Source organism: Mastigoproctus giganteus, chromosome 5 (assembly GCF_048544385.1).
Source record: "Mastigoproctus giganteus isolate SK-2022 chromosome 5, ASM4854438v1, whole genome shotgun sequence".
NCBI lineage: Eukaryota > Metazoa > Arthropoda > Arachnida > Uropygi > Thelyphonidae > Mastigoproctus > Mastigoproctus giganteus.
This window is the reverse complement of record NC_143579.1, coordinates 66,162,218-66,189,328: the sequence shown is the minus strand read 5'-3', so window position 1 is coordinate 66,189,328 and position 27,111 is coordinate 66,162,218. Positions and strand designations below refer to the sequence as shown.

Sequence of the window (27,111 nt, the reverse complement as noted above, 5' to 3'; positions counted from 1 at the left end):
ACTGCCTTCTGCTTATGTTTAGCCTGACTGGAAAGCCTTGTTTGTAAGTTGACATCTGCAAAGATGTAAGAGGGCTTACAGATGGTTGGGATTCTTCTTTTTGAATGTGATTTCATTGATTTTATTTTCATTGAGAAGTCTCTTCAAAAACTGTTTAGTCTGTTTTTTTTTTTAATGCTTTTGTGGAATCTTTTTTTTTTTTTCTGAGGGATCATAAGTGAAGGATCATTAAGGAGGTGTATAATCTTCCCCTTTATCTAATATTACAAAGTCCTTGTAATATTAGATGCAAAGGAAGATTTTATTTGTAATATTACAACACCAGATTGATGATTCTGACTTAGTCAGAGGCATTTCTACTGCCAAGGTCATGAAGAGGAGAAGATTCTGTTCTTTTGCTCAGTGAAGAAGTACTTTATGGCTGCATGTGACTACATGGTGCACAAGTTCCCATGTAAGAATGATATTCTTATAAATGCTGAGGTAGCATAAATTTCATCATTGGCAGTACATCATTTTCAAATTTTTTGTGGACATATTTCCCCATACTCCTTAGTGATTATAAGATAAAGGAATAGATGAAATAGTAGATATTTTCAGCATCAGTTCTGTCAGCTTAAGTGTAAGAACCTACCTGACACTATTATGAGAGAGGTGCCTCTGTAGACAGGGGGGCAGAAGCAGCAGTGCGTAGCACACATTTCTTGATTAGACCGGGGTTTGAGCCCGTGACCACCAAATATGGAGGATGCGGAAAGGTCAGGCAATGACCGCCGCATATCCCCAGAGCATTATGGCCTTAGTTGCTAATGCTCCTAAAAACCAAAATAACAATAACAAATAGCTCCTAAAAACCAAATAACAAACAAACAATTATGAGAAAAGACAGTATTGATGTTACAGTGGTCCTTGGTCGAAGAACTGAGAAGTACACAAGGAAGCTTGAAATATAACAAATTATCTCAAGTCATGCTTGGCATTTTAGTAATTCCTTATAGTAGTGCTGAGTGAATATTCAGCTGGGTTGGAAAAATAAAAACTGAATTTAGATCTTCTCTTTCTAGTGGAGCTTTGGAAATGCTCCTGACAAAGAAGCCCAGGCAGCAGCGCCATAGTTATGAACAAAACTTTGACTCAACATTTCTGAAGAGGGCAAAGTGTGTAATAGTATCTTTCTTAAAGCCATAAAGTTGATGTCTAATAGAATATCCATACAGAAATCCACAGATAGAAAATTGTTAGGTAAGCTAATTTTTAAAGACATATTCTATCAGTGAACAATCCTGTGGGTGTATTTATTTTAATATAAAATGTGTGTTTTCCAGTAAAATTTAATTACTAGTGTAGTATGGTCTTTAAAATTAAAACGTCGTTTTTCTGTAAAATTACCTGTTCTGTTTCTACTTACAAACAAGCTTATGGTTTGCCAACTGTTTTTAGTAATTGGTTATCCAGTTTTCTCTCTGATCGCTCACTGAGGGTGATGGTAGATGGCTCTCTGTCTTCTAACTTCTCCACTAATGCCGGTGTCCCCCAAGGTTCAGTTCTTTCCCCCACATCAATGACCTTCTTCCATTGACTGGAAATCCTATCCATAGTTTTGCCGATGATAGCACATTGCATTCAACTTTCCATTTTGAGAAACCTTTTCCTGCTCAATCAGCTTCAACTTCTGGAAAATCTGCTACCAATTCCTTAAATGCCGATCTTCAGGTAATTCTCCAGTGGGGCAAAGACAACTTAGTTGATTTCAACCCTTCTAAAATTCAGTCTTGTCTTATATCTCCCAAAAAGGATTCTTCTACTCCTATGCTTATCTTTAGTGACACTCAGATTTCTAAGCAAAATGATATATCTCTTTTGGGGATTACCCTAATCTCTCTTGGCACAAGCACATTACAAATATTGCTTCCTCTGCATCTAAAAAACTTGGTTTTCTCTTTCGCTCTTGGCATTACTTTTCTTCCAAACAGCTGTATAAATCGCAAATTCGCCCTGCCGTGGAATATTGTTCCCACATCTGGGGTGGTGCCCCCAAAACCTCTCTCAGGCTTCTTGATTCCATTCAGAAGAGGGCAGTTAGGTTAATTAATGATTCATCTCTAACAGAGTCTCTCCACTTGCTTTCTCATAGATGCACTGTTTCTGCTGCATGCCTCTTCTACAGATACTTCCATGGGCACTGTTCTTCTGAATTGGCTACTATAATTCCTGCTCTCTCTTTCAAAACAGTTCGAACACGTGCCGCCACCAGCCAACATCCATTTACTGTCCAACTTCAAACCCACAGAACCAACTTTTCATCTTCCTCATTTATTCATTCAACTGCCGTTTTCTGGAACAACCTTCCTTCATACGTATTTCCTGAAAATTACAATCTACAGAAGTTCAAGTCCAATGTCAACAAATATCTTCTTTCGTCTTCTTAACCTCAAACCCAAGCACGGTACTAAGTACTGTAGGTTCTAATACCTCTCGTGTTTGGGGTTCACATAAAAAAAAAAAAAAAAAAAAATGTGTGATCTCCAGCTTTTTGAAATTCAAAAGTTGGCAATTATATATTTGGGTTTTTTTTTTTAATTTTCTGTAAAGTTTTTTCCCCCAAAGATGAGAGATTCTCTTTGTCTTTGACCATGCTTCTGTAATGACCTCTGTTGAATTTTTAAGTGCCTGTGTTAAATCTAGTGTAAATGGTTTCCTTGTCCTGGGATTTTCAGTGTTTTTACCCAACACTCTCTGAGCTCCCCCCCTTCTCCATCTCTGATCCCAATGAAAGGGTGTTAATTCAGTATAAGATAGATAACACTAATTCATAAGAACTGGCAAAACGCCACTAATCTTCCAGACAGCTATCTCCCAAAAAAATTCTGAGAATAGGATCTTGCCCACCCCACTTTCTCATAAATGTAAAATTTATAGGGAAGTGTGTGGGGACTGGGGCATGAATCTCCCAGCCCTATTGGCAATTTCCCACCTCAATCCTGACCTTAATGAGGGGACACTATCTCCGAATAAACATGTTCATGACCACTGTGTGGCAGACCTCTCACCAATGATGAAATTAATATCCTTTAAAAAAGGAGTACAGTTTGTCGCTATACATAAAAAATACTCAACTTGACATGCTTTTGTACTCGGGCACTCAGAACAAGGGATTTTTAACATTCCCCTATATTGCCTAGGCGCCTCTGTAGCCAGGCGGGCAGGAGCAGTAGTGCATAGCACATGCTTCTTGATTACACCGGGGTTCTAGCGCGTGACCACCAAATACGGAGAACGTGGAAAGGTCAGGGAATGACCACCACATATCCCCGGAGCAATATGGCCTTAGTTGCTAATGCTCCTAAAAACCAAATAACAAACAAATATATTGCCTAAAAATCAGAGAAAGAAAGAGACAATTGCATAAATAAAGTCGAAACAAGATGTTGTTCATCCAAAAACATATATGGCTTAGATATAGAAAAAAAGCAATGAATTCAACTTAAGAATCAAGTGCAACAGACTTAATCCTAAAGGCATCAAAACTTAGACATCTTCTGATACAGGGTTGTTAAAATTAAAGTATCCCTATATAGAGGGCTCTGGAGCGAGTTCTAAGACTTATACCAAAGATAAATTTGGACAACAGGTACAATAAAGAATGCGCTCGCCATTTATTGGAAAAAAAAAATTAGTTACAAAATTTGTCACTATATGGTGCTGTGGCAATACAAATCACTTGAACAGTGCCACAGTTGTTCACTGTGTCTGTCCTCCATTTTGTCAACAACAGTTCCCATTCAAAGAACAGCATTTTCTATATCAGAACGTAATGTATCAACTGGAATAGCCAGCTTACGATGTCTAGTGCTGTCGTTCAGATCTGCCAGAGTTTGACATCCTTCCTGATACATCTGGTTCTTCAAAAAAACCCACAACCAGAAGTCGCATGGGGTGAGGTCCGGTGATCGGAGTGGCCAAGATGTCTGGAAACAACAGCTGATGACCAGTTTGTCTGTAAAGTGTTGCCTTAGCAATCTTTGGACACCATCTTGCATGCATGAATATGGTATCCTGAAGGCACCCACGTTGTTATAGCTCTGGTATTTCAAAATTTGCAAACATTTCATAATATTGCTGTCCAGTGACGGAACAGGTGCGGGGTCCAGTCGGTGTTACCTGTTCAAAAAAATATGGCCCAATCATGAATGTGGCTGTAAATCCACACCTCACTGTCACCTTTGAGAATGCAATGGGACCTCTTGGATAACTCAAGGGTTTTCTGTTGCCCAAATGTGACAGTTGTGCATATTCACTTTTCCATTTAAGCAGAAGTTTGGGTTTCATTACTCCAAAGGATGTTCCATGGTCAAGTGATATCCACTGTCATTCATGCCAGAAACTGAAGTGCGTATGTGAAATGAATATCTGCATCACCATGCCTTAGCTGCTATAGCATGTGCATCTTGTAAGGATAGTACCACAACACTTGACGCATTACTAGCCTTACCATGGAATATGGCATGTCCACTTTACGAGAAACAGCTGGCACACTTGCACTACCACATGGAGATTGACTTGATAAAGCCATAGACACATCTTCAACATGAGAGGAGTCCACTTGTTTTCGACCTCTACCTGGTTGAACACCAAGATGTCCTGTCGCTTCAAATTTCGCAATCATTTTTCGGACAGCACAAACAGTCATAGGTCCATGCCTTATGCACTTCTGACCACGGAATACTCTGATAGCCGCAGCTGCATTGTTGCTATTCTGATAGTACAGCTTCACTAATAGTGCCTTTTCCTGCAACGTTGTTGGCATTGATGCTGTAGTGCAGGCAAACATCTACTGTATGATTTTGAAGAAACTGCTTTGCTTTTATACAGTACAGTAGTGGCGCTGTGTCAAAAAAATAACTTACGATTATGAAAATAATGTAAGTTATTTGCATAATCGTAACTAAGATAGTTACGTAGTATACAGTGACAAATTTTATAACTAAATTATTTTTTTTCCCAATAAATGGCGAGCACATTCTTTATTGTATCTGTTGTCCAAATTTCTCTTCAGTATGAGTCTTACAACTCGCTCCAGAGCCCTCTACATAGGGATACTTTAATTTTAACAATCCTGTATTTAATATCAGTAAGCTTTATTATTTTGTCTTCTTCAGTTTAAGATATATAAGTGTACACAGGATTTTTTTTTTTTTTGCAGGTATTTAGCTGGTGGTCTAGTTTTCCTAGGATGTATTATCCCTCCACTTTGTATGTTACTGTGAAACCACTTAGTGTGCCATCTGATGTTGAACCTGCACTAAGATCAATGGTTCCATTGCAAGAGGTATGTGACATTAGTATTAGCACTTGAAAAATACTGCAAACAAGTAAAACATATAGTAGCACTAGGTTTCAGTATGATAAACAAGCAAGGGTTTGAGCTTGAAATCATCTGCAGCATTTGAACCAAGGAAAAGGGTTAGTTTCCTTTCCTGGTTTATAAACAGGCATTAATTTGTTTTTATTTCTGGCTGATGTAGGTTCTTTCTTGATGGACTCTGCTTACAAAAAAAGTCCAATCTCATTAACAGTGATTTGCTAACATTGAAGCATTGGAGGTATAACAATAGTTTCCCTTTTCATTGATTATTGCTGATCTCCTAGAAAAATTCTCAGCTGCCTGTTCATTAGCACTAATAGCTTCTCCTTGCACCTTGATGTTACACAAAATATACCTAACTTTGAAATGCATAAACCAGTTCTTATTTACACCGAAAACTTTATCCTTTGATCTATATCCATGCTGGTCTTTCACTGTCCTAAAGGGACCCACAGCCTTAACCTGAACAGTGGAAAATTTAAAGGCATGTAGTGTTTTGTTTAGGTTCAAATCCAAAAAAATCAAATATCTTTAAATCTCAGCCGCAAATCTTGCACATTTTCTCATAATTGTTGATTGCAATGGGAAGCTGCACTTTTAATTTCAGCACCTATTCAGCTCTTTTCCTTAAGAATTATAGGCAAATTGCCTTCCAGTTGCTTTCTGATTTCAGAGTTCAATTCACTGAGCGTTATTACTTCTAATGCAGTGACCATCCTGCTATTTTTTTTTTAAAACAGCATCACTCGAGATCTAACCTTTCTTTTTATCTGATAATTTTAAGGATGAAATATTAAAAATAAAAAAAAAATGCAAACCTTTACCATTGGAGCTCATTGAGAACCAGATTGACATACAGTTTTACATACATGCACTATCTATGAGGTACATTCAAAAAATTGCTGGAATTTTACTAGAAAAGTTTGAGTGAACGTTTGCTAACGTAATCACCTTCAAAGTATTCCTTCTGCATAACGCACACACACACACACCCAGACTTGCTCCATTGGTCTTCCCAAGCTTTGAAAAATTCTTTAAAATCGTGTTTTTTTTTTAGTACACATAGGACGTCTTTTAGTATTGATGTCATCCACTATAGCAAAATGATGACCCCGAAGTCCCATTTTCAGCTTAGGGAACAGACAGAAGTCAGATTGTGCAAGATCAAGGGAATAGGGAGGCTTCTGCATGACTGATTTTGTTTGCAGCCAAGAACTGCTGAACTGCCATCGCTGTGTGACTGGGCACATTGTCATGGTGCAGGATTTAGCTGTCCTTCAATTTTTGAGCTCATCTTTGCCTTTCATTCTCATGCAAATGTGTCAAAAATCTCAATGTAGTAAGCAGCAGTAATACTTCTCCTCTCAAGCCACAAATTTGTGTGCACTATGTCCTCATCATCGAAAAACAATCAGCAAGACTTTGACATTAGATTTTAGTGCACAGGACTTCTTGGGCCATTGGAACATTTTTGTGTGTCATTTGGATGATTCCACCTTGGTCTTGGAGTGTTTGGCCATAGGTGAACACATAACTCTCATCCCCAGTGACACTTCTTAGAAAGCTAGGATCCTGTGTAGATTTTTTGAACAAATCACCTATAGTCCATTTGATCATCCAACAGCAAGCATGGAATAAAGTTTGCACACACATGACCCCTCCCTAAATCTTGCATCAGGATTGTCTGTACTGAACCTATAGACAGTCCAATATCAACAACAGTCACTCACCTATCATTTCAATTGAGATTTTCTTCGTTTTGTGACATTGAAAGGTGTCCATCACCAGTGTTCCTAGTCTGTTTTTAAACCATTTGATCATCCGATAGCAAGAATGGAATAAAGTTTGCACACACATGACCCCTCCATAAATCTTGCATCAGGATTGTCTGTACTGAACCTATAGACAGTCCAACTTTATGACAGTCCAATATCAACAACAGTCACTCACCTATCATTTCAATTGAGATTTTCTTCGTTTTGTGACGTTGAAGGGTGTCCATCACCAGTGTGCCTAGTCTGTTTTTAAACCATTTGATCATCCGATAACAAGCATGAAATAAAGTTTGCACACATGATGCAATTCCTTGTTGGTCCTTGAGGCTGTCGCAGACATTCTTTCAGGTATGCAAAGTTGGCCTTTTCTACCTGGTAGTCTAAAATGCTGATGGAACTGATATTCAGGTGCCACTTCAATCAAGTGTACTGAATTTCATTAAAGTTTGGTCAATTCTATGACATTCAAATCCTCTGCTTGCACCTTTATGATGAGATTGTTAGTAACCCTGGGTATAACCTCCATGTGCTAGTCCTCAGATATGGTACCTAGTATACTGGAGTTGACCAGCCAGCTGAGAACCAATGTAAGCAGGGGTCAAAGTGTGGCATTCACCCCACATGGAGGAATGCCACCTCTCTGTTTTTTTTTTTTTTTTTGAGGAGAATTAGCAACTAAGGCCATATTGCTCCTTGAATATGCGGTGGTCATTCCTGACCTTTCCGCATCCTCCGTATTTGGTGGTGACGGGCTCGAACCCCGGTCTAATCAAGAAGCACTGCTGCTCCTTCCCACCTGGCTACGGAGGCGCCCCACCTCTCTGTGTTACCAGGTTGATGTGTTACATCAACCGGTGCAATACCACCACTTTTCTTATTAAAGGCTTAAAGCGATGCAACCCATGTTTAATCTCCAGAGCAAAGCTCCAGCAACCCCTTATCTCTTTCATTATGATGTATGATTAATGTCTTTTGAGGTTATAATGGATACCACGGTGAGATCCAACCTTACATTTTGAGAGTGCAGCTCTAAAATAGTGTTTGCAGCTGACCGCTAGATAGTCTACTGGACTGAACCTATCGGTAACTCTATATGAGACTTCTGGATCAGCTAGTGTATAATTTCGCTACCTCTACTCTGTCACATAGTGACTGGAAGGAGTCCAAGTGGTGTGCATGCAGGGGCATTGTCAAGGCCATGTTATGTCAAGGAGCTGGTTATATCCTGCCATGTACACCATATTTAAAAACTTAATCACTTCATACGACATGTCCTCCCTAGCTTTCCTTACTGCTGAATACATGAATAGTCAAACTAATAGAACAAAGTTATCTGCAAAAAGATGTAAACCTCCCAAACACTTTCTCATTCATTTTACAAATATACATGGTCTCATTTCCACTTACAGTCTGCCAAACCCCGTGTACTTTTTCTAACAATCCCAATTATCAGTTGATTCAACCGGTTCCCATCTCAGTTGTTCTAATTATTCGCTGTATAATTCCTTTTGCTTCAAAGGTGGTACTTGTGCATTTGTCTGCCCTGACAATCCCTGTCAGAGACTCAGTAATTTGGAATCTCCTCTTTTCGACCTTCTCCAGCTTAAAATCTCTCTACCCCAAATTGTGAAATTCATCTGCTGCTTTTATCATTCTCCCAGCTCCGCTCCACTGATTACTTGGAACTCTTTTACTTTCTCCATTCCAGCTTTTCTACAAAAGAAGTAATTTTCCTTGGTGATTTTAATGTTCAGGACTCCAGCAGGCTTCAATTTTCTAGTGACACGGACCTAGTTGGTCAAGATGCTGAGCCTTTTGCAATTACTAATGAACTTGCAGAGATTATTCATCTACCTACCAGAATACCTGATAGTCCTAAACACATACTTTTCTTTTTCTTAAAAACAATCCTTCTACATACACAGTCAAGGCAAGTGGTTCTCTAGACACCTCAGATCACAATTTGGTGATGGTCTCTTCTCCAATGAAGCCCTTCTGTCTTGACCATTCTCCTCGTCATGTTGTCTGGCATTACAAGAATGCAAAATGGGATGATCTGAAAGATTTATTTTCTTCTTTTCCTTGGTTGAATTACTGCTTAAAATCTTCTGATGTCAATGTTTAATCAGATCATATCAGTGAAATTCTTTATTCCACAATCTACCTTAAAGTCTTGTCCTTTATCAAAATCGGTTTTCCAATAAATGTGCTAAGGCAGTTCAAGATAAAAATTGTTGCATATTGCAATTGGCTTGCATCCAAATTACTAATTACTCCAGGTTCATTTTCTCTCTACACCACAGCTTGCAACAATTATAAAGCAGTTATTAATCACTCTAAATTAGATTTTGAACATGCTAAGAGTAGAAAACTTGCTTCTCGTCAAATGTTAGTCAACCATTCTGGTAAAATTCTACTTTTCTTCTAGCTCGTGTATTGATGGTCTTGGTAAACCCCCTCCCACCATTCCCAGTGCACTTCATTCGATGCCTCCTGTGGTCTTCTGTCAAAAGGATGTCAGAAAGATTTGGAACAATCTTGATGCTAAGAAAGCTCCATGTCCTGATGGTATTTCTCCTCCTGTTTTAAAACCTGTGCTCCCAAACTTACTCCTGTTCTCTGTCGCCTTTTTGCACTTTCATATTTCACACGTGTTTTACCTTCTTCTTGGAAATTTGTTCATATCCAGCCAGTTCAGTTCCTAAAAAGGGTTAAAAATTTCTCCCGTGCAGTTATTGTTCCATTGCACTTCTACTTTTTCTAACATAATGGAGAAATTGATTAACCACCAAATAAACTACAGTAAACCCTCGCCAATCTTGATAAATTGGGGGAGAGGTCATCCGGATTAAATGATAATCCAGATTAGTGAAGCAAAATATAGCCCTTAAAGACAAAAAAACTTAGAACACAAATAAATGGAAAATTTAATGATATAGATATTGCTGATGAAAATAACAGCCCAGCGTTACGGCCCCGATGCACTGTAATGCTGGGTTGTTACGGTGCATCGGGGCATCCCCTCGCTAGAGGATGGTCAGTGGCACTACTTGTAAGCCTCACCCAGCTAGGTCCATTTCCATTTTTTTCCCCCCATTTATTAATACACACAGTATATACATTTCCATCATCCTGTGTGTGTGTGTGTGTGTGTGTGTGTGTGTGTGTGTGTGTGTGTGTGTGTGTGTGTGTGTGTGTGTGTGTGTGTGTGTGTGTGTGTGTGTCGTGGTGGCTCCAAGGCAGTAGCTCATCTCCACCTTTGTTCTCTGTGTTGGTATAGAAACTTTAGGCCACTTCACCACCAGGGAGCAGTGAACACCTGGGCAGCTTCCACCTGATTCTCGTCCCCAGGCAAGATGTAACCGGCCTGGGTCTACTGTCCTATTTGTGCTTATATGCACGATGGACCCACTAACCAACAACAGCTGCAGCCTTCCGTTTGTATTGGGGGTTAGGATAGTTCTGGCGGCCCATCCTATAAAACCAGCCGCTTAGTAAAGCACCATGCTGAACAATCAGAAAGGAATCCAAACCCTCTTGCCCAGTGAATTTTGATGGTTTCATTCCATTGACTCTCTCTTCGTTTCAGAATCATAATGGTGGACCCAGGTTTCTTCACCTGTGGCTATGCATGAAAGAAAAACCTATCCTTCACTCTCGTAGCTCTGGAGAAATTCCATACAGATGACTTTCCTTCAACATTTTTGGGACCCACCTTGTAGTAGCCTAGTTCCTTTATGATGATTATCACAGCAGGTTTTCATAACTTATCATAACGTGAAAATCACCCAATTTTCAAGTAATGATACAATGATACTCTTTGATAATTGCATCGCTCTCACACTTGTTCTGTTGTCACTGACACTACTGGCCAGCCACTTCAGGACCTGTCAACAGTGTCACTTTCCTCACTCTTAAAGTGTCTTACCCAATGTCTGATTGTACTCACATCTACAGTATTGTCACCATGAACTATTTTGAAATGTGTATGGATTTCATTAGGCATCACTTCTTCCTTGGTAAGAAATTCGACCACCACTCTTTGCTTGATATGTATATCTGTAACATCCACCATTTTGAACTATCCGTGTGCTGCACTCACAAGACTGATCACAGTGCCACTCAGTATGGTGAAAATAGAGACCTCTAGTGTCCACTCAGTGATATGTGATGAACTACAGTGCCACATTTGAAAACAACAAATTGGGAGGCATTACTTTGTTACCTTTTAAATGGTTCTAAAGAGCAGTTGCGAGCTTGATGGATACATTACAGTGCAGAAAGTTTGTCAAGTGTTTTGCAGACAGCAGCATCCAGAATTTGTAGTTTTGCAGACAGCAGCATCCAGAATTTGTAGTTTTGCAGACAGCAGCATCCAGAATTTGTAGTTTTGCCACTGCAGCTAGTGCACATTAAATGAAACACTCTGTATATAATATGTAATATACTTTATACAGAATAATTTTATTAAATATACTTATTAATAAGCATTATTAACGGCAATTTCTTTTAAGGAAAAAGGTCAAACAACAATGGAAGAACTGAACAGGAAGCTTAATGCCAATGGAACGGCTTCATCTCATAATTCACTTAGGTACATTTTTGATGATGTTTTGGTGATGACATTTTGCTTATAATTACTATTACTAAAGAAAAATTCTAGGAATTTTTTTTTTTAAATAAAACAATATATTTGAAGCATTTAATATGATATGCTAAAATGATGAATATTCTCAACAGTAGAAAATTCGATAACCTTATTAAAAATTTTCAGCATTTATTTTAGGTTTGGAAAGTTACATTTTAAAATTGAAATTTATTTAAAAATAAAAATTTGATTCCTCAGTAACATGCAATGTTTTCAGGATGGTATTGCATTCATTTTCCTGCACTACGCTTTTAACTTCATGTATTTTCTTTAGGTATAACCTTTTTTGCTAAACATAAATACCATAGTATGAAAAGTGCTTTTCTTCCCCTCTTTATAGATCTGCATTCACTAGATCTCTTTTTGTAGCCTTAGTCATACCCATTCTTGAATTTGGATCTCCTGTGTGGAACTTGATTTCCATTGCTTTCTCTGACAAAATTGAAAACATTCAAACTAGAGTCATGAAATATATTTTGCAGATTGATGGAGTATCTCACCATCATAATAATTTTTACTACTCTTTATTTTAATAAAATAAAGAGTAGTAAAAATAAAAGTGAATGTAGAATGAATCCCTTTAATATGCAAAGACAAGAAGTTGGCATAAAATTTTAATAACCATTGTATTAACCTTTTGAATACCTACCAGAACTCTCAGATCTGTTAAATTTATTAAATTCAATACCAACCACACAAACCATGATAAATTTTAGCCCGTTGAACGACTAACTCCATATATTGAACATATAAAACCCTGACTCTTTTATCAACTTTACTGATTTTGTCAAACAACTTCATTCAAGAAACTTGGTCTGAGCTTATCTGAGTAGGGTTTCTAGTTGACAACGATTTTATTTTCTAGTTTTATTTTAACAGCTATTATTTGTAAATGTACTATTTGCATCTTATTTATTTGCTTAAATAATACTGTATTTCATTCATCCTAAGATGCTATTGATTGTAAGATGCACCATTATTTTCAGTACCCCCTAACAAGGAAAAAATGAAACACTGAAATAAATTGACAAAAAATTTATTTCAACAGAATACAATTTACTGACATTTTATCATGTATTATACTTCAATTGCTTTTGTAGTATTGGAGTCTAAAACTTCTTCACATTCAGAGTCTGATTTTTCTAAATCCCTTTTTGACTCAGAGTCTGTTTTCCCCCCAATATCATCCTCACCACCATCTAATGCCTCAGTGATGCAGCATTTCTTAAAAGAGTGCTCCACTATTCTTCAGGATTTTCTTCCAAGCCACTGACACCCATTCTACAAGTTTTGATCTGGCACCTTCTCTATCTTACTAGAAGGTGTCAACGGAAGGTTTTCAATCAACAATCAGGACTCATATTCCTTCTTCAAATAGTCCTTAAATGGTTTGTTGACTGAAATGTCAAGGGATTGCAGTTGGCTAGTCATGCCACCTGGAATAGCAACCATATTCTTTAACTGTTCAGATAAATGGCCACGAAATGCTTCAAGAACTAACATACTAGGTGGGTTATGCAGACCACCCAGATGTCTATTCCAGATGACTTTTAGCCAGTCATCCATCAGCTTAGCCATCATCCATCCATTTTTTTTGTCCTCACACAATAACATCTTTAGGGATGGTCTCATTCTTTGGTATTGTTTTGTGGTTTAAAATTATATATGGTGGCAATGTTTGGCCATCGGCAGTTATGCATAGCATCACAGTGATGCGCTGCTCTTCATAACCCATACTGCAGTGCGTAGCACACACACTTCTTGATTAGACTGGAGTTCGAGCCCATGCCCACCAAATACGGAGGATGTGGAAAGGTCAGGGAATGACCACCGCATATCCCCGGAGCAATATGGCCTTAGTTGCTAATGCTCCTAAAAACCAAACATGATCTTGATTTCTTTAGCATCAACAGTATAATTTCAAGGCATATTGAAGAATACCGGGGGTTTCATCATCATTTCCTAGTTGACTAAAATTATAGTTTTGTTTTTCTCTCAATTGATTCACTTTTTATTAGGTATTTCATCTATTCCATAGCATTATAAGGCGATTCATAAGAATGTTGTACATTTGTAAAGCAAAATTACAGTTTTTCACGAGCTGAAATACTTCTGCAAGTTCGGCATTACTAATTTGATACTATAATTAGCCACCAGTACAGGCAAAATTGTAATATATTTACTTTATCTCTTTTTTTCAGACATGGATAAATTTGTGATAAGAACTGCAAAACAGAAGAAGTGTGATAAAAGTCCTCCTGAAATCATTAATGACCAAGCAGGTTCAACAGTGAACAGTTCTTCAAATCAAAAAAGAGATCGGAAGACTGTTCTGTGAAGCTTCTAGGAAACTTGGGTGTTTGATTATGCGGTGATGGAGATGAATGAAAAACTGGTGTGCCTTCTTTGCAAGATGATTTTCCAGAGAACAAGAAGTACAATGTTCAGCATTTCAAAAAGGTGCACGATGAATTTGTTGGCAAGTTCCTACCTGGCACTCAAAAAGGCTCCAGGGAAGTTGTTCAATTGAAATCATCTGTTCTTGAGCATCAGCATAACCTCAAATACTTCCTTTCATTATCTGAACTGGTAATGTTTTCTAGCTATAAATCTGCATTTATCCTAGCTAAAAAAAGAAACCATTTGCAGACACAGAATTGGTGAAAGAAATATTGATCTCAGTTATGGAAATTTTGCTACAGGATTATGAACCAAGAGTGAAAGCTAGTATCATGCAGAAGTTTCAAAACCTTCATCCAAGTCGGAGAACTATTGTTTTCAACCAATATCAGTAACACTGCACAGTTTGTTTTCTGGATTCGATATGTGTCAAGTGACCACAATACTCAAAGAGCTGCTGACAGATGGTCTGAGAGGACATGTCTGCGATTGATTTGCTCAACACTTTTTTTTTTTTTGGTGGTAGCAAAAAAATTTAGCCTGGATTTGACCAAGTTGGTTTCAGTTACAACAGTTGGAGCCCCATCAGTGGCTAGCAAAAAAATCAAGATTTGTTGCGTTTCTGTACAAGTGCTTGACAAACATATTTCACCAAGAAGGTCTCTGTTTACAAATGGTTGGGAATGAAACGCTACTTGATGTGATGAAAGCAGTAATTGAAATTGTGAATTAGCAATAACGCTCTTGTTCATTGGCAGTTTGTGGAATCGCTCAAAGAATTAGGTAACTGTGATTTTGATAATTGTTTATATACAAATATTCGATGGCTGAGTTGTGGAAAGGTTTTAAAGTGGTTTGCTGTCATGTATCTTCAAATTCACCAGTTTCTCGTTGAAAAAGAACAGTCTAAAATGTTTTCAGGCATTGAGAGTGAAGGATCGCAATGCAATTTACAATTTTTAATGACATAATGAGTCACTTGAATGGGCTGAAAACTAAATTGCGAGGAAAAGGAAAACTCATTTGCGACCAATTTCAAATCATTCAGGAGTTTAAATCAAAAATCAATCCGATGCTGATTCAAATACAAAAATAGGATTTCACCCACTTTCCACCCTGGAAAGCTATTTTGGAAAGACCAGAGATGTCAATTTTAGACTGGAAAAGCTTCAGCAATATGTGGATTGGCTCAGGAATTTGATGCAGAAATTTAACCAGCATTTTACTGACTCTGATGGCTTCAACCTGGCATTTTAGTTCATTTAAAGATCCATTTAGTTTCAGTATTGAAGAAGCCATCCAAAGAACTTGTGAATTTGTTAGCATGAACAAGCAAAAATTCAAGATTGACATGCTATATTTTACAGAGCTAGCAATTGAAACTGCAGATTCACAATGAATCTCTGACATTTCATGTGGCAAAAAAAAAAAACCTGTTAGAAGATGAGCAGTATTATCCTTCCCTGAAAGCCATTGTTGTCATATTGTTTTGAGACTGTGTGGCTGTGCAAGTCACTGTTTTCTTCTATGACTCAGCTGAAGTCCAAGAACTGATCTTGCCTCATTGATATAAATCTAGAAGCTGAATTAGGAATTTGCAGAGTTTGAAATTTGAGCCACTATTCCTTGAAATGGTGAGAACAATGAGTGCCAAATCTCTCATTGAAATAAATTTATTTGGCAAAATTTTCTGTTTTCTGTCAAAAGATTGTTTACCATACACGGATCCAGGACATCGATGCCGACCTTCAGAAATTTGCTGTCAGCTGACGATATAGACATGGGATATTTGGGTCCACACACCCCTTAGACCACGAACTGTCAGCTGCATCTGCCAATCACCAAACCCCTTAACTAAAATAGGGAATAGCGCCCTCAGGAGATGTGGCACACCATCTCTTGACAAACCATTACAACCCATCGCAGCCATCTAAACAGAAGTGAAACTACACTGGTGCTCCCAGTAAGGAATACTCTACGTTCGTTCAAACAGTGTACCAAGGAAAAGCTTTCTTTCTTCACATCCAAAGACAGCATACCCTTCATAACCACTTGGAGATCCCTGTGAATTAATTAACTAATGAGCATAACGGAAAATGAGCCTGGCACCTTTCTCTTGCTGCTCTCTCCCATAAACTGTGAGGACAATAATCATTACTGTAAATCATATGTGTATCAGTTGTCATTTGGTTTATTTAAGTTTAATGTTATAAATCTCATGGTATGCCATCTTTGTAATGTAATTTGTTTAATACCAGTTTTCGTCACCTTAATGTCTTATGTAAATTAACGGCACCCTATATCATTTAATGTCTTGTTTTGTTCTTTAATATGTTATGTTATTTAATACCTCTTATCTGTAAACCCTTGGCTTTTGGCCGTGAAGCTTGAACCTTGTAACCAGCTACGATCAATGTTGTTGCAATAAAAGATTCTCTCTCCCCCCCCTCTCTTGCTCGCCCGGTAAGAACAACCTTTTGTTCCCTTAACCAGTCTGGTTGCCTTCTCTGCACCCATTCCAGCAGATCTACATCTTTCCTAAAGTGAGGCCTCCAGATCTGTATACTGTACTCAAGATGCAGCCTAACCATGACCTTATATAAAAGGATAATTACCTCCTTATCCCTGCTAGCAAAGTTTCTGTATATCATTGACAAATCCCCATGAGCTATCTGGCAGCACATCTACACTGCTCAGAGAATTTCATGTCTGACTGCACAATTCCCTCCTGGTTGTTTTTATTCTCCACTACCCTGAGTGTAGTAACACACAGTTGATAAATTATTATCAACTGTGTGGTACTAAGGCTTAAATTTTGCAAATTACAGTGTCTGGGGACTAGGCACCTGTGAGGTGATCTGATTGAGGTGTATAAAGCATTCAATGGTTTGAGCATGCTGATGGGATTCTTGCTCAGAATACTCATCTGAGAGGGCATAAATTCAAATTGAGGATAGACGTGCGGAAGTTTGCCTTTAGCCAGCGGGTAGTTGGTTGGTGGAACAGACTTCCATCCTTCGTTGTGGAAGTTGATAGCCTAAATAAATTTAAGGCTGAGCTGGACAGGTATTTGGAACGAACGGAGGGGTGAAATGGGAGCTGGTTTTTTTTTTTGGCTGATGCTGCATAAGCTTGCATCATATGCCTCTACTAATGCTAATGAGCAGTGTCCATTAATTACCAATCTCTGTTTTCTCCCACTCAACCATCCCTTTATCCATAGCAGTAATTTGCCTCCAATGCCACACTGTTCCAATTTGTTCAGCAGTCTTCCACGTGCAACAGTATCAAAAGCCTTTCTAAGATCCAAATATATGATATCAAAGTTATTCCCTGTATCCAGTTCCTTTGTGACCACATCATAGTATCCAATCAAATTGCTCAGGCAAGACTTTCCCTTAACAAAACCATGCTGTGTCCGAGCTATAACTGAAGTCTTGTCTAGATGATCCTGCAGTGCGTCTTTAACCAGTGCCTCCATTAATTTTCCTGAAACAGATGTTAAACTAACAGGTCTATAATTACTTGTGTCGCCCTTTGATCCTCCTTTGTGAATTGGGGTCACATTTGCACATCTCCAGTCTGTGGGTACCTCCCCTGAGTCCAAAGAAGCTCTCATAATTATGGCTAAAGGTTTGCTGCCTCCTTTAATATAACTGGATAGATAACGTCCACCTTGGGTGCCTTTTTTATGTTTATCTTCAAAAATTTCTCCTCCATTTTCCTCTCAGTTATTACAAAATCATCTAGCTCACTTCCAGAGTTTAACTCACCTCTGGCATTCCCCTCCCTGATTAATTCCTCATGGGTGAATGTAGATGCAAAATACTCATTTAGTTTGTTAGCCACCTGAGCAGGATCATCAACAGTTGAACCATCAATATCCAGTGGACCAATCTGATTCATCCCTTTCCTTCTAGAGTTTACATAGTTAAAGAACTCTTTGTTGTTTTTCTTTGCATCCTTTACCAAGGATTTCTCATAATCTGCCTTTGCCTGCCTAATCTCCTTTGTGACTTAGTTACAGACCAGCTTATATCTATCATAGTCTTCCATGTCACCCATTAATTTATGTATCCCATGCATTTTTCTTCTCTGCCATATGTCTCATTAGTTCATCTGACATCCATTTAGGCCTAAACCTCGAACAATATTTCTTAGTTGGTATGTAAAGCCTAGTAGCTTCCAAGATAAATTCTTTGAATGCTTCCCCTTTTGAATTTGCTGTTGGTAACATCATCAGTTGGTCCCACCATATAGAATTTAAATACTGTCTCAGACCATTGTAGTCGCCTTTACGAAAGCACAAACCTTTCCCTTTACCCCCGATGGTAGTTACCTCTTTGAGTAAATCCCACTTCAGCATACCGTGATCACTGCCACCCAGTGGTTCCTTTATCTGCAGATTCTTAATGCATCAAGAATCACTACTGATAATTAGATCAAGAATATTATTCCCTCTAGTTGCCTTCTGAACATGCTGATGTAGAAAACAATCATCCAATAAATCCACAAAAGCCTTGCTAGTGTGTGCGAGTGACCAACCCACAAATTCCAGTCAATATCTGGGAAATATCTCCCATTATAACACTCTCTGATTTACTGGACCACTCTGTTTTCCTGTACAGTTTCTTATTATACTCATCAGAGTCATTAGGCCTATAACATACTCTTGCTCTCAATTTTGATCTCCCAATGCTTATGTCACACCAAACTGACTAATGTTATTAGTGGAGTCCCTCAGGGTTCAGTGTTGGGTCCATTGTTGTTTTCTCTATTATTAATGATATTGATGATGGTATATCAAGATTTATGTCCAAGTTTGCAGACGATATGAAGGTTGGCAGGGTTGTTAAGGACACGAACGACAGTACACTGCTGCAACAGGATCTGGAAAAATTGAGCAGATGGGCTGAGAGGTACCAAATGAAGTGTAACATTGACAAATGTAAAGTATTACATATGGGGAAGCAATAACCCCAGAACAACATATGAACTCTGTGATACTACGGAGTTGATACGTTGAAATGAAAAGGACCTGGGGTAGTTGTGCAGGCAGATATGAAGTTTTCTGAGCAGTGCGGACGGTCTGCAAGAGTAGCTCATGGTGTCTTGTCAATGATATACAGGAATTTTTGTAGCGGGGATAAGGAGGTGATTATCCCCTTGTATAAGGCAATGGTTGTCGACCGGTCAAGCCGGGTGGGTAAAGTGCCTGCCCGGCAACCCAAAGGTCGCGGGTTCGATTCCCGCCTCGGGCTTGGATCAAAGTACTGCAAAAACCTTGGGAGGTGCATTATGGCCACAGAAGCCTATGTGCCAACAACTACGGAAAAAAAATAATAATAAAAAATAAGGCAATGGTCAGGCCACACCTTGAGTACTGTATAAAGGTCTGGAGGCCTCATTTTAAGAAGGATGTAGAGCTGTTGGAATGAGTACAGAGAAGGGCAACAAGATTAGTGAACAGAACAAAGGGTTTCTCTTACGAAGAAAGGCTTAAGTTTTGCAAATTACAGTGTCTGGAGACTAGGCACCTGTGAGGTGATCTGATTGAGGTGTATAAAGCCTTGAATGGTTTGAGCATGCTCAATGCTGATGGGATTCTTCCTCTTGCTCAGAATAATCACCTGAGAGGGCATAAATTCAAATTGGGGAAAGACAGTTGTAGGATAGATGTGTAGAAATTTGCCTTTAGCCAGGAGGTAGTTGGTTGGTGGAACAGACTTCTATCCTTTATTGTGGAAGTTGATAGCCTAAATAAATTTAAGGCTGAGTTGGGCAGGTATTTGGAACGAACGGAGGGGTGAAATGGGAGCATTTTTTTTTTTTTTTTTTTTTTTTTTTTTTGGCTGATGCTGCATAAACTAGCTTTCTTGCATCATATGCTCTACTAATGCTAATATAAACATAGAAGTCTTTGCTTTTTTTTTCTTTGCCAGAAATTTCTCATAATCTGCCTTAGCCTGCCTAACCTCCTTTGTGACTTGATTACACACTAATTTATATCTACCTCAGGCTTCTGTTCACCTGATAATTTATATCCATACCATGCACTTTTCTTCTCGATAGTTCATCTGTCATTCATTTAGGTCGAAGCTTTGAACAGTATTTCTTTGTTGGTATGAAAAATTTAGTAGCTTCCGTGATTACTTCCCATTTAGAATTTGCAAAAGCAAATGCCTTTCTCTTTACCCTTGATAGTAATTATGTCTTGAATTAAATTCCACATTATTAAACCGTGATTGCTGCCACCCAGTGTTTATTTTATCTGCAGATTCTTAATGCTTGAAGAATCACTGCTGATAAGCAGATCAAGAGTATTGCTTTCTCCTGTTGCCAATCTAACATGCTGCTGTAGAAATTAGTCATCCAAGAAATACAAATAGCCAACCAACTCACCACAGAGTAACTGCAAAACAGTTTGTGGATCCAGTTTTAAATCCTTATCAGGTCTATAGAATAGGATAGAATAATATTAAAAAATCAAAGTAACTGTGTTATGATTTATTTATAGCATATAAATTTTTTTGTTGAAGTCAAGATTTTTATGAAAGTGATGATATATTTGAACTTGTAAAATTTTTCAAGTATATTGGTGCCAAAAAGAATTCAATAGTTAAAAAAAAATTTATTACACAACTCTCTGAAAATAAATTTTTCACTGGAGGATTAAACTAACAGTAAATCAATGTTTTTCTCTTTTTTTTTTAGAAAATGTTATCTGGAACTATGAATTTTGTGATCTATAACCAAATATCAATGCTTTTGATCTGGAATGCTCATTGGTGTTTCCTGGGAGATGCCATTTGTCTAATTGACTCCTTTGTACCTCTTGCAGTATTTCTTATTGGTCAATGCTTTCTGTTGATCTCTAAGATATGTGTTGGTAATCATTTACCATCCTTAACAGAACCAATTATTATTAACTTGTGGTGTTAAATTTTAATTATTTTTGGATAGAAAGTGACATGTTTGCATTTCTTGCTGTTATTTTCTGTGAATTGAAATCACAGCTTGCCAACTTCACACAGGAACAATTCAAAATCACTGAGTGGTAAGTAATTATTTATCAATTCAAAAAAAAAAGGAAAGGAATGGAAACAATGAAATTAATAAACATGCAAAAACAAATTAATTCATTAACTTTAATAATATGCTATCCCTTCTGTAGTGAACATTTGGATGATCTGTCACGAATGTGAGCTTTCTTATATGTACTTTAAGTCAGGCTATGATTCCCTAGGCTAAGGTGGATCTGTGAGAGAGAGAGCAAGAGAGCTCTAGTTACCCATGTATGAATTATCTTTTGGTGATCCTTGTAGCCTTGATGTTCTGCAGTCACCTTGCATTCATCATATCTTCACTGTTTCAGAAACTAGATATATGGGTAAACCTTGGTCTTTGTTGAATATAGAATTATTGTGATTGATGAATTATGATTCAGTAATGTAGTAAATTTTTTATAATGTAATAAATAACCATTCAACATTTGTTATTTTCTCATATGATGACAGTTATTTCTTATGTTGTTTTCAGTGTTTCTTTCGTGTCGGGTTTTTGAGAAATTTTGGCTGCTTCATATAAGAAAAAAAGTGCCTTGAGGCAAAAAATTAATTTCAATAGTTCACCTTGCAAAAGATGATAGTACCATTTTACATTAGCTGATTTGGAATGGTTCAATTATTACATTATATCTTGGCATATGCTTGTAAATGAGCAATATGAAAATTATAACAGTGACTTGTGCTATGAGGGTTGCTGCAGTAAGTTTATATGTAAATCATTCAGTCTACATCGTTTAATTATGTTGGTCCTTTTAGTGTGCAGCCTTGTGGTTTTAATTTTCTTAATTTTCAATTTTATTTTAATTTCAATTGTTAAAAATACATCTATACTATTTTCAGTGCTCATGACCTGATGAGAGGAGCAAAGAGACCATTTTTGAAGGTTGTTATTTTGTTTCATTAAGATCTGTATTTTCCTTTTAAAGTAAGAAAATTCTCTACTCCAGTCTGCCTGCTGTCATGCAGTTCAGTAGGCCACTGAAAATATGTTATTTCCTAAGTAACTTGAAAGTAGGAATTTGGATGAACCTGTTGCATCTTGTTAAGAAGACCCACTTCACAAGAAATTGTCAGATAATGATAAAAGAATATTTACTATCCCAAGAAAAACAGTTGCACTTGATTGTTCAAGCTGAACTGAATAATTTGGTTTGAGATTTGAAAATTGTTGAAGAGTCAGTAAGAATTGGAGTCCATATTACAAGGATGGAACTTGCTTGCAAAGGATATAAACATATCTGTTTAATGCAATCTACAGAAAAATTTATCTTAGCTTTTCTCTATGACAGGTGACCTTTCTTTTTCCAGTAACATCAGTGATTTGATGATGACTAGGTTACAGGTATATCTGTTAACAGTGACTGCTTCTCATTGACTTGTGAAAACAACAGTTTAAAGACTCTCCTCTTGCACAAGGGAAATACATCTCTATCAGTTTCACTTGGACATTTTTTCCCCATATCATGGAATTTGTGGAAATGAGGAATTTTTCCTCATGAAATGAATTATAAAGGGTACAGTTGTCCAGAGTGGGGAGTTCTTCTTGTGATTCGGACTTGAACTGCTTGAACTTGTAGTGCCAAAAAGCATCAGTGCCAAGGTATACACTGATAATTCTGCCCAAGTTCTGGTGGTGTGAAAATGAGCTATCCATGTTCAAGCACAACAGTGCTCCACCCCTATAATGAACAGCATAAAAACCTGGTTTGAGAAAAACAAAGTCCAATATGCAAAATGGGATGATCTGCAAGATTTATTTTCTTCGTTTTCTTGGTTAGATTACTGCTTCAAATCTTCTGATGTCAGTGTTTGTTCAGATCATATCAGTGAAATTCTTGTAGGGATGAAATCCTTTCTTCCAAACCCCACCTTAAAGTTTTGTCCTTTATCTAAATCTTGGGTTTCCAATAAATGTGTTAAGACTGTTTAAGGTAAGAATGTTGCATATTGCAATTGGCTTGCATCCAAATCTCCAGGTTAATTTGCTGCCTACGCCAAAGCTCGCAACAATTGTAAAGCAGTTATTAATCAGTCCAAACTAGATTTCAAACAGCATAAGAGTAGAAGAAAACTTGCTTCTTGTCGAATGGTAGTCGAGCATTTTGGTCTCTTGCCAAAGCTATTAGCCGGACCTTTTGCCCAGTTTTGTTCCTGTCTTCTGTCAAAACCAGATTTTTATTGCCTCTTCAGCCAAAAATAAAGTTGATCTGATAGCATCCTATTTTTCTTCCAACTTGTGTATTGATGATCTTGGTAAACCACCTCCCACCATTCCCATTGCACTTCATTCAATGCCTCCTGTGGTCTTCCATCAAAAGGATGTCAGAAGGATTTTGAAAAATCTTGATGCTAAGAAAGTTCCAGGTCCTGATTGTATTTCTCCACTTGTTTTTAAAACCTATGTTCCCAAACTTACTCCTGTTTTGTGTCGCCTTTTTTCACTCTTATTCCAAAGGTGTTTTTCCTTCTGCTTGGAAATTTTCTTATATCCAGCCAGTTCCTAAAAAGGATGACAAGTTCCTCCCATCCAGTTATTGTCCGATTGCACTTACTTCTACTCATCCTAAAGTAATGAAGAAATCAATTTAACGCCAACTCTTAACCTGTGTGGAAATCTTTCATCTGATCAACAATTGCAAGTATGGATTCTGTTAATGTCGATCTGCTGGTATTCTGTCTTCTGTTACCCATCTATGGACAAATTCAATGGAAAAGTTTGGTGAAATTCAAGCAGTTGCTCTTAACATTCCAAAGGCTTTTGATTGTGTTTGTCATAAAGGCCTTCTAAATAAGCTTTCATCTTATGGGTTTGCCAGCTGGGTTTTTTTTTTTTTTTTTGTAATTGGGTATTCAGTTTTCTCTCTGACTGCTCATTGCGTGTGATGGTAGATGGCTCTCTGTGTTCTAACTTTTCCACTAATGCTGGTGTTCCCCAAGCTTCAGTTCTTTCTCCCACTCCTTTCTTCTTGTATATTAATGACCTTTTTCCATTGACCAGAAATCCTATCAGTGGCTTTGCTGATGATAGCATTTTGCAATTCACCTTCCAGTTTGAGAAACCTTACCTGCACAAACATCTTGAACTTCTCAAATATCACTACCAGTTCCTTAAATGCTGATCTCCAGGTAATTCTCCACTGGGGAAAAGATAACTTAGTTGATTTCAATCCTTCTAAAACTCAGTCCTGTCTGATATCTTGCAAAAATTATTCTTCTGCCCTATGCTTATCTTCAATGACACTCTGATTTCTAGGCAAGACCATCTATCTCTATTGGAGATTACCCTGACTTTTAATCTCTCTCTCTCTCTCTCTCTCTCTCTCTCTCTCTCTCTCTCTCTCTCTCTCTCTCTCTCTCTCCCTCTCCCTTTCCCTCTCTCTCTCTCTCTCTCTCTCTCTCTCTCTCTCTCTCTGCATAAGTGCATCACAAATGTTGCTTCCTCTGCATCTGAAAAACTGGGTTTCCTTTTTCTTTCCCAGTGCTACTTTTCTTCACAATTTGCTCGCTGTGTGCAAATCCATCCTATCATGGAATATTGTTCCCACATCTGAGGCAGTGTCCTCAAACCTCTCTTGGGCTTCTAGATTCCATTCAAAAAAGGACAGTTAAGTTAATTAATGACTCATCTCTAACAAAGTCTTTCCACTGTCTGTATTATATACATTCTGTTTTTGCTGCATGTCTTTTCTGTAGATACTTCCATTGGCACTGTTCCTCTGAATTGGCTTCTCTAATTCCTGCTCTGTCTCCAAAGCAGTCCAAACATGTTTCTTGCCAAAGTGTGTCACAACCAGTCAACATCCTTTTACTTTTCAGCTTCAAACTCACAGCACCAGCTTTTCTTTTTCTGCATTTATTCATTCAACTTCCGTTTTCTGGAACAATCTTCCTTCATATGTATTTTCTGAAAATTATAATCTACAGAAGTTCAAGGCTAATGTCAACAAATATCTCCTTTCAACCTTCAACCCATGTGCAGTACTGAGTACTACAGTTTCTAATACTTCTCATGTTTGGGGTTTTCATTAAAAAAAAATTAAAAAAATAGACTTTTGGAATAAACAATTCAGACAAATGCAAAATGAATTATTCTTTACTGATTACCACACCTGCAGAACAAATAAAAGTGTCCTTTATGATCAGTAAAAAATATTGCATATGCAACATACATTTAGAATAGTTTCTGAATGCAGAGATTGAATAACCAGCCTGGTTGCTCTATGAGGCTACAATTAATGTTCTTTACTGCACAATTGATACTCATTGATATTTATTACATAAAGCGGTCCCAGCTAACCAATGCTTTACTACAGCAAAACAAAACAATATAGCAGTTATAGTTAGCCATAAAGGCAAAACAACCAGGCAGCTTGAAGCATGGCATAGTATTACTCCGTGCAATACAAAATCTCACACAGTCCTTGATATCCAACTAATCTGTTGTGATACAGATGTGAAGCCATGACATCTAGCCTGTTTCCCTTCTATACTATATCTTAGGTATTTGAAAGTATTTACTTTCACTTGGATGATGAGACAAATTGATTTCACCAGCAGCAAGCAGAGTTCTATGTCTTGCTTGGGAACATGATGAAACCAGTATACCTCAATGCCACAAGTGATAATTTTTAATTAGGTGCATATCTGAACCATTTATTCCAAAAGTCTGTGTTTCATTTGAAATCATAATGAACATCTATGGAATTATCTATCAAAGATCATATCTACAATCATAATGATCTTTAAAAATCATATCAGCCATAAAAAGGGGGGAAAACATTTTCTTAGTGAGTGAAAAGCTCTGAGAGAAATACTAATGTTACTGAGCCAAGCCATTCTGAATAAAACCAAGTTATTTGAATGATGATTTGATTAGTTGTTGTGGTTGATATTTTCGTCCATTTTATTTTTAGATATCTTTCAATCAGCTCTTTATAATCTTTTTTATCATTAGAAAGTTTATGGAATATTAATTTATTATATGTGGAGTTTTTAAATTTTAATCAGTATTTGACCCATATAATTTTTCAAAAATTTTGCGAAAGAGAGAGAAAGTAGAGACTTGTATTTTTTTTTTTTTTCTTTTTATTGCAGTACCTCATCAACTTATAGAGACAGTTTTTCTTCAGAATGGACTAGACTAGCTGGACAAGCATGTAAAATTCCCAACAGTCTCATGCTAACTTTGCACAATCAGTCTCAGAACTGTTTGGTAATCAAGTTTTCACATGATGGAAAGTAAGAATAACTTATTGCTAATTAAACATAGTAGTTTTAATGAGAGTTTTTGCTTAACCTGGGGACAATATTGCCTGGTTAAAAATACCTTTATTATCTGTCCAGTGGGTTCATTGTATTAATTTTACAAGCAGAAATAAAAGAAGTTAAAAATTAAAATATCTGTTACAATTATATTAGTAAATTATATTATCCATGTGAATTTTATTATTTTATACATTTCCTTATGACAACCAATGCCAGCCACAAGCATGTTCAGCCAGTTCTGTCGAACAGGGCCCCATGCTCAAATGTTCAAAACAATATTGTTGATTAACGTACTGAATATTATTCATAATTTAAATTTTTGTTCAGTATAATATATAATTTAATTAACTTTTACTGTAAAATTTGAAACTATTTAATATTTAACTATTACTGTAAAATTTGAAAAATTAAAAAAAAATCACTATTAAAAAACACCCCAGATAAGTTTTTCACTGGACCCTAGGGCCCTGCAATTAATTCTTGAACAGAGCCCCCAAATTTTGGGGCCAGCTCTGATGACATTGTTAGGATGCATGCTGATATCTGAACAGCCTTGAAACAGACTGATATCATGTGATGCTATAGCTCCAT

General features: G+C 37.3%; 1 protein-coding gene across 2 annotated transcripts in view; it reads left to right on the top strand.

The window, feature by feature from the left end:
- The window catches only part of LOC150085456 (jouberin-like), a 320,291-nt gene that overhangs the window by 92,633 nt on the left and 200,547 nt on the right, over positions 1-27,111 (top strand). For both annotated transcript variants that reach the window (XM_090373258.1, XM_090373259.1), the window contains exons 9-11: positions 5,204-5,329; positions 11,655-11,734; positions 26,350-26,493. In XM_090373258.1, the coding sequence (XP_090229384.1) occupies positions 5,204-5,329; positions 11,655-11,734; positions 26,350-26,493 (350 nt within the window). The remainder of the gene's footprint in view (positions 1-5,203; positions 5,330-11,654; positions 11,735-26,349; positions 26,494-27,111) is intronic.